At 37.3% G+C, this 24,998-nt stretch overlaps 1 protein-coding gene across 1 annotated transcript in view; it reads right to left on the reverse strand.

Moving 5' to 3' along the window:
* The window catches only part of LOC127640471 (NT-3 growth factor receptor-like), a 245,771-nt gene that overhangs the window by 112,480 nt on the left and 108,293 nt on the right, over positions 1-24,998 (reverse strand). Inside the window, exons 5-7 of the mRNA XM_052123066.1 lie at positions 5,250-5,404; positions 2,830-2,972; positions 2,528-2,669 (exon numbers count right to left, since the gene is read on the reverse strand). Of these exons, the coding sequence (XP_051979026.1) occupies positions 2,528-2,669; positions 2,830-2,972; positions 5,250-5,404 (440 nt within the window). The remainder of the gene's footprint in view (positions 1-2,527; positions 2,670-2,829; positions 2,973-5,249; positions 5,405-24,998) is intronic.

Genomic DNA, 24,998 nt, shown 5'->3' on the forward strand with positions numbered 1-24,998 from the left:
CGTTCATCTTGTCCATCATGAAGATATATGGCCTCATCAAATGTATGGCCATGTCCACCTAAACAAACAAGGTGTAAAAGTCTTTGCCAGAGTGCTAGAAAGCACAGCCCCTGGGATGGCACTAAGCAACAGCAGAAATTAAACTGACAACAGATGCTCTCAACCATCAAGAAACCTCCAGCACAGTCCAAACTGCCCACAGGACCTTCATCACAACACAAGTCCAATGCAGTGGCAGTTCAACAACCACAAAACCCTGCAGCTCCTGAACTCAACCAGATAAGACATCTACTGGACATTATCTTCTAGAAATCTGCAAACTGTTTTTGGTCCCGTATCTTCCCTGAGACCTGGCCCAAAGGACTGATCACCCCTATAATTAAAAAAGGAGATACATTTGACCCCAATAATAACTAGTTCATTGTACATACATTTGCGTGGGCAGTGCCCTAGGGAAGTTATTCTGCAGTATAATAAACAGCATTCATTTCAAAACACAACATCCTAAATAAATCACAAATTGTCTTTTTCCCAAAACAGCACACATCTGACCACATTTATTCTCTTCATACTCTAATTAACAAAAACATCAATGACAAACAAAGAAAAATATTTTCATGTTTTGTAGATTTAAAAAATGCATTCGACTCAATTTGGCACACTGGTTTACTTTACAAACTTCTTCAAAATGGCATTGGCGGAAAAAAATTATATTATGCAATCCCTGGATGCAAACAGTAAATGTACAATCAAAATGAGAACTCACAGAACAGTATTCTTCCAGCAGGGACGTGGATTGAGACAGGGATGAGACAGAGTCCAACTCTAATATCTATATAAGCAGTCCAGTATCCCTGGCCTCGCTCTACATGACACTGAGATCAAATGTCTGGTGTATGCAGATGATTTAGTCCTACTGTCTCCCACAGCAGAGGGTCTTCAGCAGAGCTTGTGCCTGCTGGAGGAGTACTGTCAGGACTCAGGATTGGGCCCTTACAGTCGGCCTGGACAAAACCAGAGTCATGGTATTCCAGAAGAAGACCTGATCTCAAGGAAATAAATACCAGTTCACCTAGAGAGGAGAGGTCCTACAGCACAGCACAGAGATCAGTGAATCTGGAGGTTTCGGTCTGGCTGTAAAAGCATTGAATGAAAAGACTCGGAGGGCATTTTATGCAATTAAATCATGATTCGGCCATATGAAATTACCTATTAAAACATGGATTCAATTATACTGAACTCAATCATTAAAGCAATTCTATTATATGGATGTGAAATTTGAGGACCAGTCTTAAATTGTCTGCCATGTATATATGTGTGTGTGTGTGTCTTTTTATTTATTATTGTATTATTAGCTTTTTTAAAACAGTTTGCATTTACATAACCTTAAAATGCTTTGGCAATACTATACTCCAATTGTCATGCCAATAAAGCTGAACTGAATTGAGAGAGAGAGAGAGAGAGAGAGAGAGAGAGAGAGAGAGAGAGAGAGAGAGAGAGAGAGAGAGAGGCACACTTACTCTTATTTCCACTGAAAATGCAGCTCTAAGCAAATTGTGTCCAGTCAATAGATATTCAGTGTGGGATGAATTATGTTACATTGTTGTTGGGCAACACCATTCAGTATAAATGTAAACACAGATCAACAGAGAAACCTCATATTACCACTGAATTGCATCCAGCTGACAGAAAGTGTGTTTTAATAATTATGCCTCTAATTGCAATTTTGTCATTCCAAGTGGACTAAAACAGCTGCCATTTGATTTTTTTATGTTGTCCACTTATTGTTTTGCTGTGTGATATTTTAAATAATGGTGGAAAATCGCAGTCTAACTAGGTGTCTTTTTTATTACATCCAAGTGAGAAGAGTTAAAAAGAGATTAAGATGTGATATTATTATAAATCCTTCAGAGAGGATATTCCGACAAGTAAATTAAAATTTGTGTTCCATAGTAGAAAGAATGTCATTCGGGTTTGCGTCGATATGAGGGTGAGTAAACAATGGCAGGACTTTTAATTTGGGGGGAACCATTCCTTTAAGTGTAAACAAAAACTTTCCCAAGATTCAGGTTTCTGAGAACACCACACACCCCCTACCAAAACACAAACACTCTCACAAACAATAAAAATAAATACAGTAGCTAGGTTAAATTCATATTGAAGACAAATTATCAATTACAATATAATGTAGTAGTACAACACAACATAATATACATTTTTACTTAAGTATTCATTCTGTTTTTGGCAATGCAATTTCAATCAATAATACTAACTACTTGAAATAAATACTTCCTGTTGATCTCCCTAAAGTCGTATCTTTAAAATACAAGGCAAAACAAATTAGGAAATTGAGCAAGTTGCTGTTAAGCAGAACAGTGAATGAAACAAGTTAAAGAGGCAGAGGCAGCAAGGTTCAGTGAGCAAAACAGAGGCAGTAAGTCAGAACTGGCCCATTAAAAGCAGTGAGGCTGAATGTAAAGACATTCGAAAACCAGTACAGGCAAAAAACAAGAAAAGAGGCACTTACACTGAACCGAAAGCTGTATGGAGAAATTAGTCATCCCGACTATGTTCTCTGCAATGCAGGTCAGCATGAAGCCATTATCGTCTCGGCTAACGTTGGACAAAGTCAAGTTTATGGAGTGGACATTCGGTGGATATTGGTTGGACTGGAAAAGAAGATTGCACAAGATATTAGCATCTGAAAACAAAGAGTTCAAACAGTGCTTTGTGGTGTAAACTAGTAAGAGTAGGCCTCAAAGGATTTATGTGAAATTTAAAATGTATTTATTGGTCAGTCAGCATGCAACAAGCAAAAATAAGCCTTACTTGGTGTGTGTTAATGGAGTTAAGTCCATTTACAGTCCAATCCACTTCCGGTACCGGCACGCCTGACCCATTACAGGTGATGGTGACCGTTGTTCCTTCTCTCACCGTCAGGTTAGTGTGACTTACGCTGATTTCTGGTAAATCTTGATGGGAAAAATAAAAGAAGTTATTTATGTTGACATAAAAATCCATTATTAATAAAAAAAATTCTCTGGATCTTAAAGCTCCAGATATAAGATTAGATCAGGTTTTTGTGCCAAAAATAGTCACAATTAAGTTTTTTATGACTATATCGACACTCAGTTTGACCCTTAGGGTCTGTGCTTTTAAGACTTCTATTTAAACACTCTCTTTGCATGTGAAATGAGTGCAAGTCGTGGATTTCAGGGATCAACGCTAAGAATTTTCTTCTACTGGCCCAATTGGGCCAGTGCTTCAGATTTGTTCTAGCAAAATTTTCACTGGCCCCAACACAAAAATGACAAATGTTTTTACATATCTTATGTTTTTAATACAATGTCCCCCAGGTGCCTGGGTTGCTCAGCGAGTAAAGACACTGACCACCCCTGGAGACGCAAGTTCGAATACAGGGCTTGCTGAGTGACTCCAGCCAGGTCTCCTAAGCAACCAAATTGGCCCGGTTGCTAGGAAGGTGAGTCTCACACGGGGTAACATCCAGTAAAGCACTCAACAAGCCATGTGATATGATGCACGGATTGATGGTCTCAGACGCGGAGGCAACTGAGATTTGTTCTCCGCCACCCAGATTGAGGTGAGTCACTACGCCACCACTAGGACTTAGAGCGCATTTGGAATTGGGCATTCCAAATTGGAGAGAAAAAGGGGGAAGAAAAAAATACTATGTCCCCCAAACTTGAATCACATTTATAATTTGCAAGATATGATTTATGCCTTATGTAATCCCATATATGCGCTTTACGGGTATAAATTAATAAATACATCATATTAACATCAGCCGTTCTGCCATTTACACATGTGCTTTTAAGACAAGAGTTCTGTGGAGGTGATGATGGGTTTTCGGTCACCCATTTAGTCATGCTGTCATGTAACTTTTACTCATGTGTAGTGTTTTCACAAGAAGGATCAAAGTGTATTTACTGAGTTAAATACTTGATTATTGGCTGAGAGAACAGTCTTGCTACTAAATCGATTGTGATGTGTAATATACAGTAGGAAGATATTAGGCCTGATCTGTGAATTAACAATGTGTATATAACATGAAATCAGACAACCCAAACAAGACCAACACTGACTGATATACAAAGAACAAAAACAAAAATACCTCTATGAGACATGTAACGGGTGTTTTATGAGGATGATATGAAGTAGGTTTCAAATATTCATCTTCACCCTGCAGCTGAACAGCTCTGATAATAGTAGCCTAATAGCCATAGTGATCTTGCTTCTTTTCATATCAAGCGGTATAATGTCGAATTAATGTTTACGTTTTGAAACATTACCTAATTAAATATATACTTACATTTTGGATATTGAGCAGCTCGTGATTTACAGACACGTTTAACAAACTGGGGTTTAACAAAGTTTATTACATCTCATTCGGTGCTTCATCTCTAAAGTCGAATTAATGAGAGAAAATGTGTTTGTTTTTTTTATAGTGGGAATAAAACTAGCGCTCTGTCCCTTTAAACAGTCTACGCTGAGAGGAAAGAGATGATGAGACTTATGCATGGAGAGACATGAATTTTCAGTCCTATAGAAAGAAACTGTTGATTTCTTGTTTTCCAGTGTGTGGATTACAAATTTTCAACAACATGTAAAAAGGAAAATTGGGAAACGGAATGTGTGGGGATACTTAAAATGTTGTACAAGACGTAAAATCCCACTATGAAATTCATTAAGAGGGTTTTTTTCCTGATATTTTCTACACATTGAAAATAGCTGCTGCTAAGACTCTTAGAAAAGAGCGAGGACAATATGATCTCATTATGCCTGGCCGGGCCAAGTTTCTGAACACAAAATAGCCATTCTTATGGCGGTCACATGTTAATGTTTTTACCTGTCCGACAGAAGTTTGAAATTAGCTTAGTTTCATTATGGTCTGTTTGGGCAGTTCTAAAAGTTTCAGAATTGTATGTAATGTCAACTATTTTACATGAAAAGTTCAAGGGATTTTTCAAGCCTTGTTTATACAATGGAAGAAGCCAAATATTTTTTCTTCTGAACGAACTAAAGCATTTGGTGAATGAAGCCTTTTGGCAAACGCTTTTAGACTAGCCAAGATCTTGAAGGTCAGGAATTATTGAAACAGCAGAAATATAGACAAATTAATACCTTAGCAGAACAAAACAATGTCAGTGCATTTCATCATATTTTCTAGCCTGTTCACCTAGTAAGTATAAATTAGCCTTCATAATATGACTCATTTTGGTGTTACATACCACACTGAGAGATGTTCATGAGCTGTAGAGGAATCTTGGAGAAGCCATTGTTGCAGTACAGCTGCTGGTTATGGAGTCCGGCCTCGCCTCTCTGCTGCCACAGCTGGATCCAGCGGATATTGCAGCTGCAGTTAAACACCACCCCTTCCAGTTTCCTGTCAACACAGAATAGAGTTCTAAGCGAAGATGCACACACATACACACCATGCCAGGAAGGTCCATTTAAAGTTCTAGCAGCAAAGTAGGTGTAGGACACTGTTATCCTGCTAAACATCAACATCTCCACTACCCATCAGTCAACCATGGCCTGGAGAGTTGCTGGCTTCTTTCCATTTTGCAGCCAGAGAAAACTCTGTGCTTGTGGTGTTTTCTGTATGAATACTGTCTGTATGGCAGCCCCTTCCAATCCACGTTTGTCCAGCCTGTCAGGGTGCCACCACTGGCGCCCTGGGCGATCACAGTCCACACAAATTTAGTAAAACAAAACACAAATATCTGAATAAAAGCTAAAATGAATATGTGAGATGTGATATATTGTGGCATAGTATTTTGGTAGTATTTTTAATACACTTTATTGACAAAAATAATTGGACACCTGAAATCCACACCCATATGTGCATGTTGAATGTTTAATTACAAAACTATTGCACATTTATAGTGCCACTTATAGGAAAAGTTGACCCAAAAATGAAAATGATCTCATCTTTTACTCACCTTTATGCCATCTCAGTTGTGTATGACTTTCTTTCAACAGCTAAAATGAATTAATTTAGAAGAATTTTTCAGCTCACTTGGTCCATACAATGCAAGTGAATGGGTGCCAAAATGTTAAAGTTCCAAAAATCTCATAAATCAGCATAAAAATAATCCATAAGACTCCAGTGGTTAAATCAATGTCTTCAGAAGCGATATGATAGGTGTGGGTGAGAGACATACAACGTTCACATTCTTCTTTTTGTGTTTTTGGCAATTCACATTATTCATACATATCGCCCAAAACTGGGGAGGGAGATTAATATCAAGCAAAATATGACTTAAATATTGATCTATTTCTCACCCACACCTATCATTTCACTTCTGAAAATATGGATTAAAACACTGGAGTTGTATGGATTACTTTAATGATGCCTTTTTGAGATTTTTGTAGTGTAAAAATTGTGGCACCCATTCACTTGCATTGCATGGATCCACAGAGCTGAGATATTTTTCTAAAAATCATAATTTGTGTTAAGTAGAAGAAAGAAAGTCATACACATCTCGGATGGCATGAGGGTGAGTAAATGATGAGAGAAATGTACATCTTTGGGCAAACTATTCCTTTAAGCATTGCCACTATAACAGCTTTCACCCTTCTTGGAAGGCATTACTTGGAACATGTTGGAACATGGTTGCATGGATTTGCTGCCACTGAAACACAAGAACATCATTATAGTCACAGGCTGATATTGGGCGATGGGGCCTGGCCTGCAGTTAGCTTTTCAATTAATTCCAAAGGAGTTCAGTGAGTTCAGGTCTATTTCTTCCATACCAGACTTAGTGAACCATTTCTTTATGACCTGTACAACTAAAACAAATTCTAAGGAGATTGCATGACTTTATGCATGATTTTAAGTACCTAACGGTTGTTGCTGAAATAGCAAACTTGTTAATTAGAAGGGATCTCCACATATATTTACATGATATTTTGAAACATTTATGGATTTGATCAATGCTTTTATCCAAAGCAACTTAAAGTGCATTCAAGGTGTTACCTTTTTTGATAATTGTGTGTGTTCCTTTGTACCCATGACCCTGGGATTAGAAGCACTATACTCAACCAGTTGAGCCACATGAAATACCGTTGGGCAACAAGAATATATAGGTGTATGAAAGATAAATATTTGGGTATCTAAAAGGATTTTGTAGGTGCATTTTCACATATTTGTGTAACATACGATTACAGAAACATTTGGGCTTATTATTATTCACATTTAACTGGAAAGAAGCTGAAACTTAACTGGACAGAATTTAACTGGACAGAAGCATTAGTATGTGGGCAATCCCACAAAAAAATGCTAGATTGCACCTCCACCCACAGCTACACCACTTTTGCCCAATGAAGGGCTTCTTCTCGCAACCATCTCTACGCCAATGACTCCAACACCCAATCCCAGTGCAGCTATGTATCTGCGAACAACAACCACCTCTAACCCTCTCAGTATTGCATTTCACGCTCCTTCAAACAATCTTTGAGTGCAACCATCCCTGTTTCAGACATATTTCACATCAACCTGGTGCTAAAACAACCCAGATGTGTGTAAATCCATTGAAATCAATTGGGGCAATTTATTCTTTGTAATTTTTTCCCCCAGTGCAGTTTAAACAATATTCATGTTGTACAAAAAAAATCATAAAATAAGTATACAGTAAATTATATTTTTTACTAATTTTACTATTTAACCATAAGTGTTCGATCCATCATTTTTCACATCAACCCTTAATTTTACTAATTTGTGAAATTATATGACAACCGCGTCTGTATTTTTATCTTCCAGCGTTCTTGACGAGTGCAAAGAACAGGGTGTAATCGACTTTGTTCCATTTTGCGCTCACTCCTCGCATAAAGGGTTTCCAGCTGGGAGGATCATGCAGTGATACGGATGGTGCTGGATAGGATCTCAGCAGTAGCCGCACCCCTTTGAAGAATACGAAATATTAAGCCCACAGGAAATTTCTCACCTGGTCTGTACTCTGGAAGAGCATGACAGTCTGAGCCTCTGCATGCTTATTCATTCATCATTTGGTGCGAGCGAGATAACCTGTCTCATTTGCAAGATGGGACAGGAGATAGAGGCATAAGAGCTGAAAATCATGCATATGAAATGGACCAAAATGTAAGCGGTTTGAAGAAGCAGGAAAATGGCATTGTTGCTCATTTGAGTGGGACGAGTGGGACATTTTTCACATGTCAAAGTAGTCCCCCTTAAAACTCAATTAACATGCCTAACTAGAGGAGTACACTCTTTGTTATTTACTAAACATCATTATGAAATGGTTCATAATAGAAAATGATGCTTGAACACACTCAACTTGCCTAATTTCTAACCCACTTGTTACAAAAAATATGATGCCCAGCTACAAATAGCTTTAATCTATGCTGGTTTGTTGGTCTTTATTGGTTTTAACTGGTTTATGTTGGTCTAGCTAGATTTTTTTAAAGGTTTCTATTTCAGCAAGGAAGAGTACTGTGTTCTCGCTATGAGAACTAATTCAAAGCTTCCGAGACCTTAAGTATTTTCATACCTTGCAAACTTGAATAAAATAACAAATTAACCTTTAGAAAGGTCAAGGTGACTGCTAGCTGGGGAAGAAAACGGTGGGAAAAAACACATTGATGCATTGAACCTGGGTGCTTGAAAAATTTCCCGAACAATGCACTTTAAAGTAAATCTGCACAAAAACATGCATTATGCATGCATTTCCTTATTTACATGCAGCCAAACGAGGAGACACCACAAATAAAACCACTAGAGTATTGAAGGGTGCAGGGGAATGCACATAGTAAAATAAAAATATGAATATATGCACATCTTCTGCCTTTATCATAAGTGACAGAGGTGAGGTATGACAGAGTGTAATTGAGCTTTTATTATATGAATCAATTCAAAAGCTAAAAAAATGCTTTTATTCATTCTTCCTGTCATAAATTGTTCATCTGCATACAGTAGTGCATTCAATACAAGCAGAATTTATACATAAATAATCAGAAGACTACGTTAGCTTATGTTCAGGGAGCTCTCCAGACAAGCTGAGTAAATGTCAGCTATGCATTGTAGATGAGTTAAGCCATACGTAGCCACAACAATTGTACTAAGGTTTGACACTCAACTAACACTCTCTCTGGAAACTATTTTTCATTAGAAGGTACACAGAGGAAGAGAAAAACAAAATAATCCCAATATAATGACAACTGTGATTAGCGGGTAAATAGATATCTATGCTATCAGTCTATAACGCACATTTTTGGTACATTTCGGTGTCCCACGACATTTTTAAAAGCATTACAGACGCAAATCCAATATTTACGTTAATGAGAACTATTAACATTTTACCTAACATAAAATTAACCTAGCATGAAAAGTAGCTAGTTTTAGACACATCAAGTGTTTGTATTCCCATATAAAAAAAAAATATTTTTGGCCTGTCTCACCTATGAGGTCTTGAACTTTTCAACTGTATGCCACAAATAAAATCATACAATGTCTTAATTTTCAATAATCGGTTAAATCGATTTTCAATTCATTGTAATTAAAAAAGTAACTGATTTTGGACACGAAATATCTCAAACCCAATTTATTGTAATAAATGTCAAACTAATATTTTTATTTTATTTGTGAAAATGTGTGTTTCTAAATAATTACAAATCAACATTTGGTCCCAAGCTAGTTAGGCCCTTCAGAGTGATAGGTCAATTTAGGCTTGTGGCAGGGCGGAGGGCGGGGCCAGGTCGTGATCCTACACACCCGGTCCCGTATTAGGCTAATTATGCCTCCGTGAGGGATAAAGGTCTACTGCAGGGGATCGTGCGGGAGAGAGAGATCGTTTACGGAGGCATAATTAGCCTAATACGGGACCGAGTGTGTAGGATCACGACCTGGCCCAAGGCTATATTTGCAAAACTGTTACTTTCAACCATTCATATTTTATTTAATTTTTTTAATGTATTGCTAGAAAACAATCAAATTGTACGAATCAAGGTTTCAAACATGTATTTAGACAAATTGTGCTGCAAAAATAGCAAACCTCCAATAAAATGCAAAACAAATTAAAACAGCTCATAATATATTACATATTTTATTTATGTGACTTTCTGATGCTGACAAAACATTATCTGATGGTTACACATCTTTCACTTACCAGTTGTTAATTTGTAAGGGTTCTAGATCCTATTTAGGTCCCTATTCACAGAAAGTGTCATTCAGTAAGTCATCCCTGTGCACGCTAAGTGAAGAGGGCATTTAGCTATAATGTTCCAGAGCATTTTGCCTTCAGACAAAACTGTCTGACAGAGTAAGGCTTCAACGCTAGCCATGAATGCAGACCTAGAGACCCATTCAGCTTCATTATACAGGTGGGAATGGAAGGTTAAGCTAGGGGATACAGCTCTTGTGGTGTGCTCTACAGTTTAAAGCTGCTGGGGTCATGCACTGTGACATATCACAGAGGGCAGCAGTTTGAGTTCCGGCCAATGAGGTTCTAACCTGAGTGCCGGATACTTGCAGAGGAGATGATTCTATCCACATGCATACGATTAGATTAAATTTAGCCCATCACGCCCTTGGTGAAACTGCAAAAACAGCATATAACATGCAAATGGAACACAGAGAGAAGGATATTAATCTGAAGAGAATATGTGTGTATATGTTTTGCCTTTTTTAAATGTGTGTGGGATTTTTGCAATTTCACTGATATTGAAAGAAGAGAGATGTCAGTAAATACTAAGGAGGGGGTTGTTGAAATTGAATTTGGACAAGATGAAGACTGTATTCAAAACTGAATCTCCTGCATGAGTTAATTTTGCCTAAAAGATGTGTGCTAACTGCTAGGCTACATCTTTGACCTTTTACTAATTCCAGTGGGATTTCCTAATGTGGTTAGCTGCTCTCACAGCCTGGCCAAGCTGGCTAAGATGGTCTGTTTTGATGGTTTTGGAAGGGTTTTGAGCACTTTTCAGCTGGGCAGGACATGAGACCACCTTGGCCGAGCTGAGAGTTCAGTTAGACCAACTTAATACAATTTTGACCAGGCTAGACTAGCTTAAACCAGCTAAGACCAGCAAACTGCCATAAACTAATTTATGCTTTTTTTCAGCAGCGATGACATACCCACAAATAAAAACAAGGTACTGTAAATCTCCTGAATGAGCGCATTGTTTCTAGAGGATGTGTGCTAACCGCTAGGCATTGGTTCCAACGTTTTGCCCATCTTGTTGGGATGAAATTTCTCTAAATGTCCAGGAAAATATTACTATAGTAATATTGCAGTAACCATGTTTTTTGGTGGAAACTATAGTTTATATGCAATTAACCATGGTGTTACTACAGTAATATTTTGTTTGTATAGTAACCTTCTTTAATTTTGTGGTTACAATGATTTTACTACAAAAAATCTTACACTATTTGCAATTGTGAATAGCATCTATCACAACTACATGTATAGCATCTTGCCTCTAAAAGGTTTATCAACCTTCAAGGTCTCTCCGCTCTGGTGATCAGCTGTGTCTGTCAGTCCCTCGATCTCGCCTAAAATCTCAAGGTGATAAAGCTTTTGCAGTGGCAGCCCCTAGACTTTGGAATGAGCTTCCATTGGTCATAGAATCATCTCTGTCTCTAGTCTCTTTCCAGGGGGCCTTAAAAACGTATTTATTTTCCCTAACTTTTAATTAATTGCATTGTAAATTGTACTAGGTCAGTTTTATCATATCCTGTTTTTATTGGTTTTAAATGATTTTTGCATTCTTAAGCTGTATGTATGTGATTTTATTTATTTTGTAACTCCATGTACAGCACTTTGGTACCCGGTCTGGTTTTTGAAAGTGCTCTATAAATAAAATTGAGTTGAGTTGAAAATCTTGCCTCTGCCAAAAGAAAAAATCTTAAACAATCTTTTAGTGGTAAGCTGGTCTCCCATCCTGGCCAAGTTGGTTTGGCTGGCCTGTTTTGATGCTTTTAAGATGGTTTTGAGAACTTTTTCAGCAGGTCAGGCTAGGATACCAGCTTGCCGGTCAGCTAAACCAGTGAAACACCAGCTTGGCAAGGTTGAGAGACCATTTAGACTAACTTAATCAAATTTAGGCCAGGCTAGACCAGCTTAAAGCAACTAAGACCAGCAAACCACATTTAAGCATTTTTTGTTTTCATATGGCAAGACATTCCCACAAAGAAAAACAAGGATTCAATGCCAAAAAGTCACTTGATGTGTATGTATCAAAGCTTGTGCATGTATATGTGTTAAAGACCCCCATGGCTCCTCACAGATAGAAGAAGCCCCATGCAGAGGACATTAGGGTTCTCTCTGCATGCTCTCATTACTTTCCTGTGATTCTGCGAGTCATTCTTGCAGGATTAAATTGTCATTCCTGCATAGTTAGCATGATCCCATATGAGGGGGCATTGTTTAACCACATTCTAATTAAAGTTTAAAGTCCCTCCAGTCATCAGAACCTAATTATCAATCAAACAGGGTGTGTGTGTGTGTGAGTGGGGGAGGGGGAGGTTCAAATACATTGTTTGCTCTATTCTTCATCATTAAATGACATGACAATGAGTGGATTTGAAAATCATCTTTGGCTTTCTCAAACAAAACTGAAAATAAATTCTCAAGCAAGACTGTGGTAAAACTGGTAAATAAGGAGGGAACTGGTAAATAAGGAGGGAACTTGTACTTTTTTAATATTGTGTGGGGCTCTCATCCCGTCTGCATCATTACCCTCACAATATGGTTGCCACTTCCAGCTTCAAAGTATGTAAATCCATGTTCCTCTGAATCCATATGAATTTTCTGGCCATGCTCCAAACAGCAGGTATAATTTCCTAACCCATGCTTCTAAAGCACACTTTGGGACTGACTATCCACCTTTTTCCTAAACGTGGAAGTGCTCTATGACTCAGAACGAGCATTTGTTTCATTTTCTGGTCTCCAATGTTTTCACTCACATTAGCGCATGTTCTTAGTGGATAATGTGATGTTTAGTCAATACAATGTTTAAAAATTGTCAAAAACAACATGTGCTCCATAGCGCTTATAATTTAGAGAGTCACAATGACCATTGTCATTGTAGTGGGTGGATGAACTGTAGCTATGAACCATGGTTAATTACGATTGTATCATTAACAACTTCAGTTATGAAGTTATGAGTTGTTATTACAGCAAAAATATAAATAAATAAACTGCAGAAGTTGAGCCAGAACTCATTTTTACTCCAACTAACATTTAAAAGGGTTGTTGTTTTCCACCTGGAATGCTCGTCTTGGTAGTTTTTAGAGTGCTTATTATGAAGACCGGAACTAAAAAACAGTGCAGCGGCAATGAGAATCATCACGGCCCCGCCCAGTGGTAATTCAGGAAAACCTTCGGATATTACCATGTGTGGTGGCAGCAGAGAATGTAACAGTAAGAAACTGAGCTGCACAATTTTGACTTTTGATTTCGAGTAAGGAGAGGGTTTGCAGGTCTTGGCTGGTCTCCCAGCCTGGTCGGGCTGGTCTGTTAGTTGGTTTTAGAGTGATTTAGGGCACTTTGCATCTTATAAAGCTGAGTGGAAATTGTTGTCGTTCCACTCCACTCATGTATTCTGGGTGGCAGAAGGCAGTCTACATTACCCTACAAGGGTGCAAGCTTTTGTGTTTTTCATAAGCACTCGCCAGGAAGCTGTCAGCAGGCTCTGGGAGCGTCCGCAGTGATAAAGACTTGTCATTGACCAGAGCTCTAAATGACACACGTCAATATGGATTGAGCGGAAACGTAAGATGCAGCGCTGCTTTGTCAGTCATGAGTTGTGTTTGCACAACAGAGGGCGAGAGAGGGAGAAAGACATAGATTGATGGTGCTCTGGTGTGACCCAAGAGGTCTGAGTGATGCTGAAATATGCCCACAGAGAAGTATGAGATTGTGTTACTCAATGCTCTAATGACATCAGATTACAGTAGACATTGCTAGTAGGGCTGGGCGAAATAATACATTTTTATCATTTATATTTTTAATTTAAGATTTTTCAGGTTAAATTACATTTATAATCAATGTTGATACTGCATTTTAATGTTTTTTTAAGTTTCTTAGTTCATCCCGATAAGCAGCCACAACTCGTCTATATGGGCAGGGTTGCTGGTTGCTGGTTCGATCCCCACATTGTGTCCTTGAGCAAGACACTTAACTCCAGGTTGCTCCGGCTGCAGTGCAAGAGAGAGATTTACGGGCAGCTGTCCGACACCTGTGTGTGTTTGTCTTTTTGTTTCGTTTTTCATAAAATAATTATTTATATCATCAAGCCGGTTCTCGCCACCTCCTTTCCATTAATCCCTTTACGGTCATGGAAACAGGTGGGGTCAGAGATCGACGCTTGAGACAAAAGTAACTCTACCTGCTAAATTCACTCAGCACAGTTTTAAACTGTCGAAAACACTTCCTTCACAGTTTAGTGTTAAACAACAGCTTTTTTAGATTGACAGAAAGACATTTTATTAAACATACATCTAACAATATGATAGACAAAGGGAGATAAGCAATTATTTTTACATTAATTTACATTTCCACATTGTTTCGACATTAAACGATTTCTCCTGCAAGTACCATAAAAGCTACCATATAAAGAGACAACAACGCTTTGTTCCGAAAGGCAGCATATATTTTTCAAATCCATTTAGTTTGTAGTTTTAACTAGAAAACAAACTAAATCTGATTAGTACAAACTTGATCAAACCCATATTCACTTGTGGTTTGAAATCTGATAAATACAAGATTTTTGAAATACTTTTCAGTCTGTTCACTGTTTCACACTGTTCAGATATAATTTTAAGTGGAATTTTATTTTTTAATTGGGAGGCAATGTGTGTCTAATCACTCTTTCTGCATATGTGGCATTCACTATTTAGTAGGGTATGTATGAATGTTTAAAATACAGTAATTTTTCTTATGCGCCTCCTGAGTTCAGCATCTTTGTATTGTTCTAATTATTAAAGGAATAGTTTACCTAAAATTTTAAGTTCTTTCATCATTTACCCTCATGTCATCCTCAAAGCCAAAATGTGCAGAGAGGAATCAGATATTCTTGTAGAAAATAAACTAAACTGCAGAAAATGGATTCTTAGCAATGTTGCCAAGATAATTTTTTTCAGTCCCAAGATTAATGAATATGTGCATTTTAATCCTATTCGAGATACATGCATTATGACTTGCATCCTTATAAACCGAGGATTAATTTACAAACTCCCTCTACAGTATGTCACCAGGCTTCACAGTTATTCCTCAACCAGTAATCCAATTTAGTTACAGACAAATAAAACGAGTGAGATGGCATGCTGCTTTTTCACCGCCCTTTTCCGTTTCATGTTTGACAGGGACTGTTAAAAGAGAATCTAAGCCAGAATACTTACCTGCATGCTAAATTGGCATCGTTTAGATTGCTGGGCATGGTTCCATTCCTCTGATGGACACCACCTGCGGTGCAATCTCTCCTTAAATAGGCACATATTCCACTAGTCTTGGTGCTGTAGTCTAGAGAGGTCAGGGCCCAAAAGAGAAAACTTTCAAATTATCCTAATTATAACAACATTTGGCTTTCATCTAACTTAAAATCTATTATGATAAATGTCACTTATTGCACAGTTTCTGACATTTACAAATATTTTTCAGAGCAAAATAGTGTTCAGTGTCAATTCGGCTTAACTAAAGATCAGTCCAGAGGAAATTTTTATTTTCCCAAAGGTTGCACTTCCATAGCTCAGTTATATGAAATCTAACTACTAACTATTTGTCTCAGATGTTATTCCTAAAAATGTAGGCATAAATGATACAGTTGTTGACATGCAGTAAGAGTAGAGCTGTAAATAGAATTTGTATGTCATAGCTTAGCTAATTTGCCCTTGAAATAATTTTTTATGTGAAATGTTTAAGTTCCTGTTGAGACCTCTGAATCTGATTATATGGACTTTGGTATTTTGGCTGATCTGAGCACATTTTGAGAGATTGACTAAGTTTACATGGACAGTGGATAGTGGCTTCATGTGTGAAAACAGCGTTACGGTTTACATGCACTGTTTAAGCGATGCGCTATTTACTCCCGTAGACATGCGGCACTGTCAGTAAGAGGCTTTTTCCACAGCAACATAATTTTCCTGTGACATTTGTGTAAATAACAAACATGAGATCTGAGGAGGACTTTGCTATTTTATTCTCCATTGCTTCGCTTTATTTCAGATATTCCAGAGATGTTGCTGTGTTTGTTTCCTTCACTTTCTATTGTGACCTGGAGCAGAATTGCAACAATAGTGGGGTTTCCCTCTTACATAAAACTCTGGGATTCCCCCAATGTACGAGTGCATATATGCGAATGTGAGGGACTGTCTATGTTTTACATTGGTGTGTATAACTGGGTATAGTTTATAGTATATATATATATGGAAAAATAATATATATATATATTATTATATATTAGCATCTTTGATGATTTAACATCTGTCGCCTCACATGCACTTGATAGCGCTCGGAGACACAAGGAGGCTAGCTAAAGCTGCTAAGGCTCATGCGTCTATCCAACTACAGTATCTTAAGCATCTTTATATATATATATATATAATATATATATATTATTTTTCCATTGTACTCCTAGAAATGTTGAATTCCATCCACTGTGCTGACTAGATGTTGGGCTCCATCCCATGACGTTTGTTATTCTGGGCCGTTCCACGCACGTGCAGTCTTCAAACACCCATTAGAATGTTTGCATGACCACATTAAGCAGCGTTCTCTATAAGAAACCAAGGTGTGTTAAAACGCTTTCTCTCAATCCCTTAAATGGCATAAGGAACTAAGCGTTCTTGTTTACATGATGTTTCAGAATGCCACTTTCTGCTAAAATCCCGGAATAAACCGTGCATCTAAACGTGGTCATTATTGAGATCAGTTGAAACTCTAGAGGACACAATTGTGAGATTAGAACTAGATCTTTTTCTAAGGAGAAAAACCTGAAAAGTCTCCATTTGCTCTCCATTTAATCTCACTGCAGTCAAGGAGAAACAATTGATATTACAGATATTAAAGAGAACTAATTTGTGGCTTCTGTTCCCTAGCATTGATTCTCTAGGCCTGGAACAATCAATTATTTTCATTGTATTTTTTGGTACATTTTAAACCACTGCATATATCTGTGCAAAAATGAAAATTCTGTCATCATTTAATCACCATTTTTGTTGCATTTTTCAAACAATCCAGACAGCTGCAAATGATGGCAATAAATGTCTTAAAATAGACTCTCCACCGCCAGTTGTTTTCTGTCACTATTACTCTTAGTCCTTTTTTAACAGCGATGATCCTTCTAGCGATGAGCTAGACATGAAGTTCATGTCTGTGGGAGCTGCTTTATACTGGCAAGGATTAGAGAAAGGTCAACAGAATAAAACGGATTGATGGAGCTCGCAGCTGCTAGCCGAGAGCCTGAAAGTGTCGGCTGAGTGACTGAGTCTGTGGACTGTGGCAAATGCGCTTTTGTGCTTTGGCCATAAATAGGCTTGTATCATATCATCATCCTCAGAGAGGGTACAGATGATTTAACATCTGTCGCCTCACATGCACTTGATAGCGCTCGGAGACACAAGGAGGCTAGCTAAAGCTGCTAAGGCTCATGCGTCTATCCAACTACAGTATCTTAAGATAAAGGTGAAAATATATGATAAATGAGGTTAGATTATCTTTTTGAGATACCTTTTGAGAACATATAAAATGACATACAGCGCAAATACTGTACAGCAGTGTACAAGAAAATCACCTAAGTAGGCATGCTTACAGTATATGGTTAGTCTTTAAAATAGTAGTTCACCCTCAGGTTTTCCAAATCTGTACGCTGTAATTTTTTTCCTCGGAAACATATAAGGAAAAATGTAGAAGCATCTTCAGACAGCTTTTTCCATAGAACGACAATTTCTAGTAAATAAGCCTCACAAACCTCCAAAAAAGGAGAAAAATGCAAGTATATTGCAAAATTTTAGCTTTTTTTCACTTATCCAGGATTAAAACTATTTATTCTCATGTGTCATAACCAAACATGAATATGCAAGATAGAAAATGAGATTTGAGAGCCTCACTTGAAAAGATTTTCTGTGAATAATGACCAACATTTTAGGTTGTTCCTCAACACAAATCTGTCATATGGCTTCAGAAGACATGGAATATGGCGTACGAGAGACATACAGGCTACTTTAAATGTTTTTTTTTCTGTTTTTCTGTCATTTTTTCAGAGCTTGAAAGCCAGTCACAATGAAATGTTTGTTTTTTTGGAACTGCATACATAGTCTTCAAAAAATCTTTTTTTGCGATCCACATACATTATTTTATTTTAATTTTTTTAAATAACATTATATGGGTTTGGAATGACATGGGGGGACATGAACTCTCTGCATCAATAAAAATCAGACAATGTGAGATAAGTGAGATATCAAAGACTTGTCATGAAGGATCAGCGGACATCTTTAAAATCAAGATCACCTCAAGGGCAAGTTGACAAACATCCATGCATACTTCACGCTTGCCTTGAGATTGCAATCACTGGAGGGAAATAACAAAAAGGGGGGTTCGGAGTGGTTGGGGGTTAAGTTACATTTTATCAGAGAAATGTTTAAAGGCCTGTCTCAATTTTTTGCAGTATCTCCGAGTAAAAAAGAACGTTGTCTGAAAATAGATAATTGAGAAAATGGAAAACTACAGCTCCGCCTGCGTTTCCTCCGCAGGCTTGTTATTTACGATGAATGGCTAATTGGATTTGCGGCAAATAAACATAGATGACAAACTTGGCCTATCTCTGCACCTGATATTAGACTAGTCTCCTGGCCTATGCTGTGTTATCGTACAAAGCAGACTAAATATGGCCATTCATTCTGCATAATATAGTCTGTGCGAAGATCTGATTTCAGGGCACAATTTTCTGCAGAAAGCTGTTTTCTCCCTCTCAATTCTCTATCTGTCTTGATTACTACAGTTCTTACTGTTTCTCTTCAGCCCCACTGGGATGGCCAGTGCCTGAGGAGACAACCAATGTAAATTGCAGAAATGCAGTGAGTTTGAGAGGACTCTATCATTTGTATGCATTTAAACCAAAAAAAATGCCTCTGTGGCGTAATCTAAAGAAAATGCACCTTTGGTTCCGCTATATATATTTATTACACAGCTCTCTGGAATACTTGATTCTGATTGGTCAATCATCTGATCCAGCAGTCAAATACTTCTGAATAATGACCACACATCCGGGCACTAAATTATATTTTACTGGTCGTCCGGGTATTGCAAGTCATCTTTCCTGTTTCTCGTATCACTCTGCAAGCTATGCAAGTAAGCCAATAAAATAAATTAAATTCAACAACAAAAAAATGAATGTTCATTTATTTACTGTATTTCTAAGGAAAGTGGTATTGTAGGCAGGATACTGAGAAGTCAGACATTTCATTTTTGTCATATAAACACCAATATAACAAAATTTAAACCTTTTATGGAGACTCTATGGTCTCTTTCATCTCACATAATAATGTTTTTTTTTTTTTAACTCAAATAATTAATGTCTGATTACTTATTTATTTCGTATGTAGCCATGTAATAAGTGGGATAATCTAGAGCCGCTCACTGTCGCAAAATAAGCCCCTTAAGGGTATTGAAAGACCCTGTCTGGATTTCGGAGTTTTGGATTTCCATTCTGAGTAAACTCTAGAGATTGTTGTGCGTGAAAATCAGCAATTACAGAAACATTCAAACCAGCCCGTCTGACACAAACAATCGTCCATACAATTATCTAATCAGCCAATCATGTGAGAGCAGTGCAGTGCATACAATCATGCAGATATGGGTCAGGAGCTTCAGTTAGTGTTCACATTAACTGAATGGGGAAAAGTTATCTCAGTGGACCGTGGCATGATTGTTGGTGCCAGATGGGCTGGTTTGCGTATTTCTGTAATTGCTGATCTCCTGGGATTTTCACGAACAACAGTCTAAAGAGTTTACTCCCGATTGGAGCCAAAAACAAAAAACATTCAATGAGCAGCAGTTCTGTGGACACAGGAAGTGTAAACCAAAATAACAAGAGAACGTGGACTGATTACCTGGCTTCCGCTTCCTCATTCTCTTGATAAAGCCAAGAGTTTGTAAAAACAGTATATACAGTACAGCAGTGGCGGGCCGTGCGTTTATATTCTAGGCCTTCAGTGTGATTTATGCCATTAAGGAAACATAGTTTCACAATGAATAAGACACCCTATGTCTTTGGGCATCATACATTATGTCGCAGCTAACTAATAATACCAATTAACATTTTAAAAACACGTCCACGCACGAAAGCCAGAACTTGAAATGACACTTAATGCTCAAGCATGTTTTGTGAAATGAAAGTCTCCCGAACGGACATTCAAAAATCATAATTTTTCACATGAATCTACCAAGGAGGTCTATAATATCTGGAAAATTGTATCTACTAATATTTGCAATTTAAATGTTGCGTGCAATAAATTTTGTTTCGCCAGGGTACACGATTACGTTCCAGTCAAGTTGGATGTGGGATATTCCTACTTGATATCTCCAACCATAAATGCATTCTATTCCCCGATATTCGGAACTGCAAACCTCCAGTTAGCTTAGCAGGGGATTGATTCTCATTAGAGATGTCTCTTAGCAACCCAACTGATAAACAATGCTGCGGCGTTAGCATTTGTGCTTCAGGTGTACGATTATCAAAAGAGATTATAATGTTTTATACACCTGTTTCTGCAGGCGTTTGTTAAACATGCTTTAATATCATGTAATGTGGAAATTAACTCATTTATCGATATTACATAATAAAGTGAATGTTTATCACTTACTTTGTATATCTCCTTGAGTGTCGACATTTTTCACATCATGCCCCTGCATCTTGCCGAAATCAGAGTTGAGAATTTCTGAATGAGCCTACAAGTTGTAATTCTGACTTCAAGATGCATTCCATTGCACTTTTCCTTGTAAGAAGTACAATCCGACTTTCCGAATTGAATAGAACGCAGCACTACTTTTCAAAACTTGATCCGACAATGAATGCTCCAGCAGCCTAATTTACACTTAGAAAACTCCTGATGTTGCTATAACAATGCTAAAAGCACTTACCAATTTACTTGAAGTGAAAAACAGTCCTCCTTTCCTGTTTAATAAATTAAGCAATCGGACGGTCGTGCAGAACATCTTGTGTTTTTAAATCCATAAGGATCTCTTTCTCAATGGTGATAACAGCCGACTCGTCCGACAGATTGTTCTTTCGATCTTGAATTACGTACATCACTTAAAGCGTGATTGCATCACTCAAGGCCAACTAGAAGGCCTCAACTGGGACATATCCTAAAGATCACACCCACCAAGAACAAATAAATCAATCTGATTGGCTGATGAATCTGACAATCTGACTTTAGTTGCCCATTCATTTGCACTGTTGAGGGATTCTGAAGAAATTCTGAAGGCCTGAGGAGGAGGAGCTTAAACTTACATGCCGCTTCGGGCATATGATTTGTCAGACTTTGCTTGTAAACATCAAGGAATAAATTCTGACTGGATAAACTTTTAGTTTTTCTCTATTTGTTTGTAGATGTATTAAGAGTGGAAAGTGATTAAAAATACACAGGCAAAAAGGTGATTGAGAATAAAAGGATGAAAATTTTGTATTTATTTGGCATGTTAGGCAAGCAGAAAAGGCTTTGCTGGCCCTGCAGTACAGTATATATACTGTATTTATATATATATATATATATATATATATATATATATATATATATATATATATATATATATATATATATACATACCAAAAAGTACATTGATGGTATCATGTTTGTTTCAGATAATAATAACAGTCTTCTCTTAACATGGTATTGAATGATTACTATGTTCTTATTACGCGGATCTCTATAACTGATTCTGATTGGTCAAATGCAGTATTCTGCAATCAAATAAATTTGTATTATACTTCCATGATTAAACAAAACCCCTAACTAAGTATTAAACTCTTCCTAATTCAGTAACTCATACCACATTGTTTTGGCATGTAACTCATCCCACACCAAATCCTATGGTTTTGTTTGAAATATGTCCTATTACGTTTCTAAGCAATCAGACTTACAATTGACTGTCAGGCAGACGATAAAACGAGCTAAAAATCCCATAGACTTATATTGTGGAGGGACACAAGCCATCTCTAAGACCAGAATATCATGGTGTAGACATGGGGGTAAACTTTTTTGACCACCTACCAATCACCCAGAACATCCTAGCAACATTTTAACAACCATTCAGAACACATTAGTGACTACATATCACCCCTGGCAACTACACACAACACTGCAGCATCAAGACGGTGAGTTTTTCAAAGGCAAGAACCACTCACATTTTCTTCAGCGTGCCTTCCTCGCCCTATCTTTCTCTCTAATTTGTGACAAGGGTTTTCATGAGAGGCATGGAAGATTGACACATGCTCTTTGTGCTAGCCATGGTGATAAGGAAGTAGGGATTCGTAGTGGGTTGGCTTACTCACTCAGGTCGTTTTCTTTCACTGTGATTATATCAACAGTCCTAAGCTGTACACACACACACACCACCCTTCTCACCTCGCGGCCGTTAAGAAAAAAGAAAAACTGACAGCAATTACACGTGTGAGCACACTAGTGCGTGGGTGTGGAAAAACACACACATCCACGCTAAGACAGGTTTTGCAGGTGTTCGCATCAGTTCTTGAAGAGAGAGTCAGCACTGGCTTCAGACGCAGTGTGATTTCCACAGCCTACATTTTAAATCTTGGCAGCGCAGTGACGGACACATCCAAGTTTTCCAAGTGTACTTCTCAAAGTTGCACAGGCCTTTGTGCACTGTACATCTATACCAAGTACTTAGAAGCAAAGGATGAACTTCATATATCAAAACCATGGTTGCAATTCAACTGGCAGACATCTTTATAGCTTAAACAACAGGCCACATTGGGGTGCACAACTAAAGATTAGCTTTTTATAAAAGTGCTTTCCCTTGTGCATTGAAGCCAAGTCCTCAGCCAGCCTTTACTGAAATCGATTACTCTCAAATGAAGCTATCTGTAACACATTCTAAATATTTTAACCATCCAAAATTATTTGACGGTGGCAACATTTTTGCAAAATGACATTACTTGGTTCATTACACATCATGCAGCAGTTCTCCAAAACAGTTTTTAAGGGTACATCGAGTCATAAATAAACAAAACCTACTTCCCTACCTTAATCTTTAAACCTAAATCCAACCAATAGTGTCATAAAAGCTTGAGATAAAGACACAATTTCTGAAGCAAACAAGTCATATTGTTATGCTTCTATGACACTTATGGCTCACATCTCAACTCATCAGGACTAGTACCCCATACTTTTACATTTATGCAATGCTCTATCAGTTGAGGTACCATGCAATTCAGTCTCAGTTGAACAAGCTTGTAAATGTAGTTGGTTGCAATGCAAACATTAAAATGTATCTCCATACAAGTCATGTGCTACAGTAAAAGTATTTAGATGTCATATGATAGCATTTCGTGATAACAGGGCAAATAGGAAGTGTTTCTGAATTGATAATCGGCCATTTTACTAGTGATTTACAGTAATTGTTGTTGTAGCGCATCTAATGTTTAATTCACAAGATTATTTCACGATATATACAACGAGCCAGGTAAAAAATTATTTTGCAAAAATGTAGGTATAGTAATGTGATTCTGAGAGACCAGGTTGAATTTGATTTCCTATTTGATAATTATATTGTTATTATTAATGAAATGTGTAAACAGATCTTTCTTTATCAATTCAACAATGAATGAAAAGTCTTTATAATCAAATATAATTTATTTGGTGCTCACTAAAGTCTACAATAAACCAATAAACTAATAAATCTACAAAGAGGCACAAAATGAGCAAAAAACTGCTTTAAAGAATGATGATTTCTGCTCCACGCTGGTCAGACGAAAAGAAGGTTCTTTCAGCTTGTCTTTCTTTTAAACAACAGATGTGCTCCCTAGTGGACCGGCTCCATGAAGACCAAATGTCTGTCACAGGCTGATAATAGAGGCCCTCAAAGTGCATCGACGCACTGATCAGAAATAAAAAAAGCATATCATCACAGTGGTTCTTATGTGTCATCGTTTTCATTCAGGAGAAGTAGTCCTACATAATTAGATTTATTGAACAAAAATATGCAGCAAATTCCATCAACTACAGTATGTTTGAAGCGAGAAGGTTTGCTCAGTGCTTGGCAACCAGCTTGATCTTTCTCTCATGTAAGTTTGTGTAAGGTATGATTCCATTTGCTTATTGTACAGTCTATGTTAAATTATCTTTGATCATGTAATTGCATACTGGAGAGGTAATTTTTGACACTAAGGCCTCCCACTGTCCATATATTTGAAGCCCACTGTTTGAGAACCTCTTCACTTGAATCAACAAACTCTAAATGTGCTAAAATTCATTCTGATTGGTTTGATCTTTGAAGAAAGCGTTTTTTTTTTTTTGTTTGTTTGTTTTCGCATACAGAAATGTTATATGCAGCAATCATGTAAAACACATATAATCTATAATGTATGTTCATTAATGGTTTCACTGATATAAAAACAAGTATCCATATATATACACATATGCAACATACTGTATATTTCAAAACAAATATGTCAGTCTACATGTAACAGATATGTTTACACATGTCATGTACATGACATACAGGTATTTCAATTAATTTCACATATCCCTTATATGGGTATATATGAATATATACACTAGATTGAAAAACGATATACATATTCTCAGCTTCATGTTTGCATGTAGTTTATATATGTCACAAAATAATAGTGTAGTGTACAAAGTACAAACAAATATTTAGATACTTTGTACTATATAGTGATAGACCCTTACAAAAGTAAAAAGATATTATAATAATTTCAGGAGGTTCGCAGATGGCACAAGTGCTTGTATTATGTAACAGTATATCTATCAAATATGC

This window comes from Xyrauchen texanus, chromosome 49 (genome assembly GCF_025860055.1).
Source record: "Xyrauchen texanus isolate HMW12.3.18 chromosome 49, RBS_HiC_50CHRs, whole genome shotgun sequence".
Taxonomy (NCBI): Eukaryota; Metazoa; Chordata; class Actinopteri; order Cypriniformes; family Catostomidae; genus Xyrauchen; species Xyrauchen texanus.